At 39.9% G+C, this 10,209-nt stretch overlaps 1 gene segment (V, D, J or C); it reads right to left on the bottom strand.

The window, feature by feature from the left end:
* Positions 1–3,070: 3,070 nt before the first annotated feature.
* On the bottom strand, positions 3,071–9,699 carry LOC103173789 (the record flags this gene model as incomplete). The annotated part of the segment is given in 5 exon segments: positions 3,071–3,576; positions 4,067–4,378; positions 8,199–8,244; positions 9,164–9,271; positions 9,637–9,699. Coding segments are annotated over 5 exon segments (921 nt in total), but the record flags the coding sequence as incomplete, so codon positions are not given.
* Positions 9,700–10,209: the final 510 nt, after the last annotated feature.

The following is a 10,209-nucleotide window of genomic DNA, read 5'->3' as shown; positions in this document are numbered from 1 at the left end:
AACAGGAAATAAAAATATCAAACAGCTCAATCAGCCGTCACATCTTTATTGATATATCACGGTAACAATATAGAGAATCTGCAGACATTAAGAAACAGGAGTGAATACATATATAGAGCATCAAATTAATATCAAAGCATAGATACCTCAGTCACTGTCTTTCGGTATCGTTACATCACAAAAAAATTAAACAGCAAATGAAGACTATCAGAGAGCCGTGATGGTAACATTATTAGTTATTGTTTCCAAAAGGCATATTGTAAAATAAACTAAAGATAAGAAAAGGTACTAAAATTCACATAGTTGCACAACACATTGTTTATTTTCAGCTGATTTCTATAATGGGGGAAAAAAGACAGCACATAATCAGTCTCAAGACACCGTTGTTAAACACAGACGGACGAGACACATCGATGAATATGATCTGAAGAAACTCAATTTATCTGGAAAATAAAAGCAAATATATAATGAATGATTTCAGCCGAGATAGAGAATTCATGTTCAGGCATATGTTTAATGTTCTATATGTATATATATATATATATTTATATATATATCAACACAGACACTAACACACTAACAAGAATAAATACACAAAAACAAATACAAATAAACAAACACACACACACACAGTCACACATACACGAATCCAACTGATTGTCTTTTAATTTTTAGTTGCTTGCTGGGAACTGTGGCAGACAGAACGATTTCATGATGCTTTAAATTGTCCACAATGTACAGACAGAGGTACATAATCTGTAAAGAACCATTAGCCCTTGCCTAGTCTATACCAGGTGAGCATATCTCAGGTGCGATAGGGTTTGTAATGGAGAGGATATTCTCATCACCTTCACACAGCCCAGTAACAAGGAACTTGGCCTAAAAAGAGAGGGAAAGTTCTCAGCAAAGTGGTGGCAATGAGAATGACAATGAGGGTTCCTATGGAACAAATATTCAACATCAGCTGCTACATCATATCATGGCGTCAAATAATTTATTCTCATCACCTTAATTAGAGTGACGGCTGCGCTGTACATAATACTCAGGAAGAAGAGGATGATGAAGGTGGAAGCAGTAGGCCACAGGTTGTCACTTGGTACTTCTTGAAAACCTTTCAGCATCATCTCGTTTGGGAAATCTGTTAGGATAAAAAAAAGGAAATATCTTTAGATGGGATTCAAACCTGAGGCCTTTCTGCTTTCAACGAATTTTTGTTAATTTTATGCATTTTCCCAGTTGATCACGGGCTCCCTCACTTTAATAAACTGCACGTTCCCTTCGATCAATTCTTTCTAAATGTTTAGTTTTAACAGAAGTAAAGGAATCTTGGTTTTATTTTTTCTTGCTCACAACTAATGAATCCAAAAAAGAACTGGGGGAACATTTTGGGAAATTAAAATTCGTGGAATAACAGAAGGATGGAAATACTACCATTGAGATTCCGCTGTTAGAAAATGGACATATCGTCCCCAATCATCCAATTCCTCCTTTCTGCCTATATTGTACGTTCACACAGTGACTGTCCAAATTCCATTTTAAATTTCTTCACATAATGGTTTAGAGATAAAGCATAATATATTCTAAAAAATCTGAATTTAGGAACTGACTAATCCTTCATATGTTACAGTGGCTTTCCTGCATGTTTTATCCCGTTTGTATGGATACAATCCTCTTTCGTTGCTTCAGTCTTTGAAGACTTCATGGATTTAAATGCTTTGGTACGACTCTCTTCAATTTTTCTTTTACTTTGTGTTTTTAGAAGTACAGCAACAATATTTGTAGCTGTTCGCTGCAGCGCCAATCACAGGCATTATTTTCATGGTCTTTGTGTAACTGCCCAAAACCCTCTCAGCAGCTCTTATGTCCTTTGTGTGATAAATTGTCCAGAACCACATGTAGTGATCCACTCACAATCCCGTTAACTTGAAATGTCATTGACAGTCGATTAACTTTGCGAAAATCACAGAATCTGTTTCAGTGATCTTCCGATACGTTTTCCAATCGACGTGTTTCCAAGTTTTTTGCCATTCCACTTATAACAGAATTATTTTGCTGCTATTCCTGCAGTGATTATTTTACTATAAATACACTTCAACAAACTGGTGTCTCAACATTGAACTACATTTCCACCTCTCTGGAAACTCAGTTAAAATGTCTGTTACATTACGCAATTCCCCAGGTTATTCCTGAATTTGTCAGCGTCCCCTACTCTTTCATCATCAACGTTTTTATAAATGGCACCATTTCTATTTCGAAATGGCTGATATTGTTGTAAAGCAATAGAACAACCAGCAAAAACATTTGTGTAAATCAACTAAACAGATTGAGGTATAAGTGAACAGGGTTCATCCCTGAGGGCCATCAAGTGTGTGAGGGCCTGGGTTGGTGTGAATGTAGTTAAGTGCGTGGGGACTGGGTGGAAGTGTTGTGTGTGAGTTTGTGTGGGCCTGGGTAGACATGGTAGTGAATGAGTGTGCGAATGTCTGTGTGTATGAGTGCAAATGTGGACTTGGGTGGATTGAGCGTGTGTGCAGATTGTGAATGAGTGTATTTATTTACAATGTAGAAGCGTGGCTAAGCGAGTGTTCAAGTGAATATGTAACCTTATCCAAATCTTTTCTGTGGAACAAGTATCATTGTTATAGGTAATTTACCAAAAAAGGCCATAGTTTACATCTGAGATGTTGTTTCGTGTAGAATGCGATGCTTTTCAGTGATAGAGAAAATATCCTGCAAGGGAAAAGGTGTAGCTGTGCTGTGCAATTATAAAACAAACTGCAAATAAAATTCGTTTTGAGATTGGATTATAACCAGTGATGTTGAATTAGTGGGACTTTATTGTCAACTTATATTTTCGGGGGTTGTGTGTGGGTGGTGGAGTCGTAGGGGTCTGGGGTGGGGTGGTGGTCAGCCCGGTGTATGACACATGTGGAAACATATCATCACGCTTAATTGTAACCACCAAAATGACTGCGGTAATAACTTGATATTGGCATTGCTTCCAAAAAAAATGGATCAGTCCTCACGCTGGAAAATATCTGTGTAATTAATTTTAATTCAATCCGAAGTACCTGATACATCAATAAAACAATGATCTTTATTTGATTTAATTGTTGAAAACTGACAATGCAATGGCAAGAAGGTGGGTGCACAAAAGGACAAGCAAGATGGTATTGAGAGACACTCAGTGACACGGATTCACGGTGTCCATCAGGACAAGTGCAAGGTTTACAAAACTCGGTTTACCGCTGGATTTATTTACGGTTCTGGTCAGGGTCTTCAGTGGGAACGTTTCGTGGCCCACCACACATGAGTATGAGGGTCTTCTGTTCCACTCATCGACTGAGAGGGTTAACATGCTGTACATGGAGTAGTTGAGATCTTCACTGTCTGCCATCACCTCGGTGTTTCTGTACTTGTTGGCATCAATCAACTGGTCATTCACAGTCCACTGCACAAAGATCTCTTTGGGAGCGAAGTCCTTCACCAGGCAGGTCAAGGTGACAAACTGCTGAGCAGCCATTTCTTCTGCCGAGGGGAGGAGCAGATACACTGAAGGTTGTTTTGTGTACATAACTGTGGGAAGAATGCAATCAGATCAATACAATGATGGTGTCAATCATAGAATATTTTGAAGCATCAGATCTTGCAGAACAAGCTGAGAATAATGTTTGTGTCTCTGTTCAATCTGTGCTCAGTGGTTTGTAATTGTTTGTGTGACTAGGAACATTGGTGTGGGTTGAAATCCCCGACAGGACTTTATTATATGCACCCAGTGACCAGCGGTTCAGATATGGTAACTCTGCTCCCTGAGAACATGTGTAAACATCCTCCAGATGATGGTTAGATTCTTGTTGATATAATTCATGTGAGTGAATGTACTTAACAAGTTTTATCTATAAATTGTTGTCCGACCTTTGTGAGAGGTTATAAATCTATCGAAAGACAAACAGAAAAAGAAGCAAACAGAGAGCTGATCATTGTATTCCCAGTTGTTTCTGTTGACTGAAATCTGAAATTACAATAAACAAATAAATCATTTATTTCCTGAAATATGGCTACTCACCTTTCCTCTTAAATGTCTTTTCTCCGATGGGAGTTGGAATATCTTCATGATTGGCAAGGCAGAAGAATTCTTTCCCACTCTTCCAGTCCTGTGTAGAAACGTTTAATTTACTGATCACTTCCTGAGGCTCAGTGGCAGACGGTTTCCCATATCCAGACTGTAAATGTGTCTTTCCTTGTGTCCAAGTCACGTTGACGTCAAGTGGTGCATTGGCCACGACACATGTCAGCGTTACAGTGGACTCCATTAAAACCTGTTGCTGCGAGGGTGGCAGGAAAGAGACCTTCACACCCCCAGTGGGTTGCTCACATTCTAGAAAAGGAAAACATACATGAAACTGGATTAACAACCAATATCCAGGATTTCATATTCGGTCAGTTAAACAATACTGTCCATGAATATTCTCACATTGTGGGTGAGCTGAACACAGATTGCTGATTCCGAATATGCTCATCATTTGGTGTTGGAATAATTTACTGGAATACTGAACAAGACTTCCTGAAGGACTGCGTGATATTGCACCTGTTGAGTTTCAATTCCATCTGACTGAATACCACTCAGGAATAAACACGTGTATTGGATGACTTGTAACTGTGCGTTTAACTGTATACCTTCTCGGATTAACCCAAATTCACTCTTTGTGTCCAGGAAACAAAGTGGAAGTAATTGTTGAGGAAGTGTGTGGTATAGCTCTGCGGATAAAAGGCTGTAGATTGCGGCCCGATTTCTTCATGTTGCTCAGTTCAATAAACTTGGGGTCAAAGCTCGCATGTGTATTGCTTTCATTGAAACACCAAAAAGGGGCACTACACAAATGAAGGTAGCATTGTCAGGCCAAGCAGGTTCTCTGTTTGTATGTGTGTGTGTTCATGTGTGTATGTATGTATGTATGTATGTATGCAGTTTTTAGAAAAGCCGCTGAAACTAAACTGTTGCATCAATTTCCTAATCGTCTGTTTCATTTCCTAAAATATTTTTGTTTCAAGGTTACTAAGACATTTGGGTAATCTTAAATTTTGATGCAATCGTCAGAAGATTTCAAACATATTTCTTTGTGGCTCTGATATGTATTAAAACAAGTTACTCTGCTCAGATTGATGACAGAATCGACACAGTCAATGGCCACCAGACAGCCGATGTGTGTTGTTAAAATAGTACATTAAATATTGATAAGAATAATATCACTTGCATTGGAAATAGCGTCTTATCAAGTCTTTGAGATATTTCAATGCGCTTCACAGAAAACAATGTGAAGTGAAATCAGTGTATATTGTCTGTGCGAAAAATATTTGATTGACTGTTGAAGAATTTTGATCCCTCTTAATTTTGTAATCTACAAAACTAGAGAACGATTAAAATGGTTAGGTTCAGTGTTTACATGAGGAATGAAGGACTGCAATCAGTGTTGTGCCCAGGACACGGAAATACCCAACATATCTATGGTTATTTTTGTCGCAATCAGCTGTGAAATGGTGAAATAAAGGCAGAAGCCGCTGTCCGGCGTTTGATGTCAGTGACGCTGCATGCCTATCGGGCAAAGCAATATTACATTCACATTTGAAACAATAAATAGAATATTCCTTGCATTTGGTATAGCGACATATCACGTCTTCGAGACGTCTCAAAGTGCTTCAAAGAATACACTCTAAATTGAATTCACTGTATTTTTGTGGGCGAAATGCGGCATCCGAATGCGTACAGCAGTTTTCCGCAAACAGTCGTGCATTCAGTGACACATTTATTTTTAATATATTGAAGAGACTAATACCTCCGGGGAAGCAATCTGTTGATTGACTAACAGGTTTGTTGCTACTTACTGTAAGGCAAACCGAATTGTTGTTGTAAGTGTGGAGTAAGGAGACCTTCCTGACATTTCACACTACCCGGGAATCAAACACAGGTTGTCTCTCTTGCGAGGCGAGTGCTCTGAACCCGGAGCTGCAGGACTCCACAGAATGGATAACATTCTGCTTTGCTTCACAGTCTGTATTACCCTGAATTGTGTTAGATTCATGTGGTGACAGTTAAATGTCCTGTGGTCACGCTGCATTCATGCCACACAGGCTGACAGACAGAGGCAGGTGATATAAATATATAAAACAAGCAGTGCTGGTGTCTGTGGGTCTGTTTCCAGCCCCTGCTGTCACCGAGTTGTAAGCTATCAATAAATAAAATTAACTGATTATACAAATAGAGACATTATTCACTTCTGAGATCCGAATCCTCAACTGATAATAAACACTTGGAGATCATTATGTCTTTACTTTAAGATGGCGCGGAAGTTTCTAATAATGTAAAACTTACTTTAAATTTGGATTCCAGTTCTACTTAAGAATTCGGGAAACCTCTTTTTAGAAATCAATCTGAATTTAACAAATATTTACAAATCTGCGGGATTTTGCACATTACCAAAACTCGGACTCCTCACAAACAAAGCATCTTTGCATGTCTCGGCCTCTGGGAAGATATTTATAAAACAAACCTTCACTTTGCTCTTTCCTACTACTCGATCTGAGGGTTAAGCATGAACCGAGCTCCCAACCGCTCTCCCCACAGTGAGATGTCCGGGTTCAGCCGTTTGCTATTACACTGTTCAACGCCGTTCTCACACACAGTCACAGCCTGAACCCTCACATCTCAAACACACAGTGTTTCCATCCAGTAACCCACAGGTTACTCCATGTTCACTTTCCCTCAGCCTGAAGCTGTCAGTAACCGCACAGCAGCTCACACACTCTCCATCCACATCACACACGATGCATTGTACATTGTGCAAAGTAACTCACGGTCACAATTCCCTGCAGCTCAAACAGTTACACAGAATAACCAAATCATGTATTTACAGTCGAATCAGAAACTAATTCCTTTCACCATCATCTCTGCTGAGTCTGGAGTTTAGCTGGTCAGTTCTGGTATCATTAGCTTCATGTCAGTGATCAATACCGCTGTGTGTTAATCATCTCATAAACAAATGTATCTGATTCATTGCAGCGTCTTATTCAGAGTTTACCATTTGTTTACTGAAAAACAACAATTTTAGCAATTTTTCTGCTGATCAGTTCATGTAAAACAGGAAACTCATATTTGCAGATGAACAGTTACACAGAATAACTAAAGCATGTGATTACAGTAAAATGAGAAATGTCTTCCTTTCACCCTCATCTTTGCCAAGTCTGAAGTTTGTGATGATCAACTATGATATCATTAGTTTGATGTCAGTGACCAGTTTCGATTTTTGTTATACATGTCATTAATAACTGGATCCCTCACAATGCAGTCTGCTCTTGAAACTTGAACATATGTTTGATGAATAAATCTGTGTTTTTTCTGCAAGATAGTTAGTGTAAAGCAGGAAGCTGATGATTGTAGATCAACACCGACCTCTGTACACTGTGAGGAATCGAAGTCAGTTTAAACCAACCGCTGGCAATATCAATTAAAATGAAGCATGAGATCAAAGAGGAGCTGCATATTATCGTGGCTGGTGCATGGGCAGCTGAGGAAAAGAAACTGTGAGCAACACGTTCATGGTATTATTACTTAAAATAAAAATATTCACTAATATTTCTGTAACATTCGTGCAGATTTGAGTTGAGGCATTGTCAGTCACATCCCAGCAGTGTCAACCCGCTTTACTCTCACACTCACCTCCTCCCAGATGAACATCTTTAACCCTCAGCCACGCTCCTTATATTAAACAACGGATTGAAATACATGTGGGAATCGATTAGATAACCTTACCGTCACTCATCCTGCGACATTCGGGTCCTGATTTCCAAAATTTGGGCATAGTTTGAAACACTTTTATACAATTGCCGGCGACATTATCCCCGAAAAACAGCAGTCGCCAGTCACCGCGAACAAACATTGCAGAATGTCCATCACTATAATTTCAGCTGGATATTCACAAATCACTAAAAATATCACAAACAATAAACTAAACATTTAGAGAATAATACATAAAGAAGAGTTGTGTGGAAAGCAATGACAGCTAAAAATCTTTAGCGTGTATCAAAGGGTGAGGTAGCCCGTCCATGCAGAGATCATTACATTAAAAAGGTGTTAAAGTGAACAAAACAAATATACACAGAGACAATTCAGACAAGTGAGTGAGATAGGATCAGCTTCTTACCATCCGTCACAGTCAACACGGTGCCTTGACCCTTGTAGTCACTGTGCTACAGTCAGTGTGCTGCCCACTGCAACAACCTGCTGTGCGGGCAGGACACACAAACACAACATTACTGTAAATATTGGCTCTCCCAAACCAAATACAATACCCAATATATTTCTGTAATGTTCTGAAAACAATCGCTTGGCTCCGTGTTTACCTGTTAAGTGTTTGTATCTTTGCCAGTTTGCAGTGTTCATGTCAAACACGTTTTATTGTCACCAACAGATTGAAGGTGAAATGTAATATTTTATATCTATTAAATCGGGCAATTTGCTCAGCGGTCGGCACCATTTTACGAACACCAATGCTCCGCATATTCAGTGGGACACACAAAAGCGAACAGAGCGAGAGAGTAGCTGGTTTGGGGTTGGAGGGTTTTTGCATTGATAGTTAATGCCGTGGTACTTTTGTCACTGTGCTGCAGTCAGTGTGCTGCCCACTGCAACAACCCACGGTGCGGGCAAGGCACACAAATACAATATTAGTAAATGTTGGCTTCCCCAAACCAAATGAAGCGCACAATATAATTCTGTAATGTTCTGAAAACAATTGCTTGTCTCTGTGTTTACCTGTTGAATGATTTGCTTTTCTGCCAGTTCGCAGTGCTCACCTCAAACACATTTTCTTGCCAAGAACAGATTGAAGAACAAATATAATGAGTTGTGTCTATTATCGTAATAAAATCCTCAACAATAGACACCATTTTATAAATGCCAATTCCTCAAATATTCAGTGGGACCCACACAAGCGAGCAGTGAAAGAGATTAGCTGGTTTGGTGTTGAGGGGTTTTTGTATTGACTGTTAATGCCGTGCGGCGTTTGTCACAGTGATACACAACATGACAAAAACTCCTGCACAGGATGAACTAACATATATTGAACCTGAATTTCTGGCAACTGCTGGACCTCAGTTCAGAGAATACTTTGATGGCTCCTGAGATGTTTCGGTCAGAATAAATTCTTATGTTTTCCAGAGAATTTCGTTTAATGTCCGAGCAGATCCACAGACGTAAATCTCGTTGAGTAACATCCTGTAATCAAAATTAACCGGAATTTGTCTGTTAAACAGCAGGTTATTTCTGAGAATTATCCATTTTCAGGGCCGTTTACATCGGTGCTGTGGATGTTGTATGATGAATGGAGTCAGCAGTCTCTGTGGCAGGAGTTTTTGTATGAGGAGGTGGTTGAATGCAGCATTGTGTCTTGTCTTTACACAGTGATACAGCCCAATACAAATACTGATCCCCAATATCTGCACAATATCGGCTGCCGAAATTCACTGAAAGTGACTATTCTCCTCTGACGTGACGCAGAATCTGTCTCATAGTTTCCTCACATCCACAGAAACAGAATGTAATTATTTCCAACAGCTTGTGACTTGGTGATGTTTTTAAACCGTCATGTAATCAGTCTCCAATCGCAGTTCTTCCCGCCTCAACAGCACAGTGTCACTGACCGTCTGAAATCACAGAATATTACAGCACAGATAACCAGGTCTTGCGCCCCAATCAACACCGATTCAATGTGTGGGTTCAGTCTGATAGTAAATGCAACTTCAGCTTTTCCTTTAAATTTTGGCCCAAAACAGCATTGACACCATGTTTGCCCTCAGTCAGTTTAGGGTGGGAGGGGCTGCCTTTCCTGCCCTTGTGTATTTGTAGGAGTTCAGCCCCGTTTCCTCTCACTGTGTCTTAATTTCACAGTAATAGGTGGAGGTGTCGTGCACTGTCGGGCATTTGATGATCAGATCGAAGATGCTTTGGGAATCTTCTCTGATGACAATGACACGGTTTTCAAACCCGGACCCGAATGACTTGATGGATGAGCCTTCATACTGGAGCAGATTTTCCTGCTGCTTCCCGGGAAGCTGCCGGTACCAGGACATGTGTGCTATGCTGAGATTAAACCCGCTGGATTCACAGGTCAGTCTCAGGGCCTGGCCGGTTTTCCCGGTTAGATACGGCGGCTG

The sequence above is a fragment of the Callorhinchus milii genome, unplaced genomic scaffold (assembly GCF_018977255.1).
Source record: "Callorhinchus milii isolate IMCB2004 unplaced genomic scaffold, IMCB_Cmil_1.0 Scaffold1320, whole genome shotgun sequence".
NCBI lineage: Eukaryota > Metazoa > Chordata > Chondrichthyes > Chimaeriformes > Callorhinchidae > Callorhinchus > Callorhinchus milii.
This window is presented reverse-complemented; position numbering and strand designations above follow the sequence as displayed.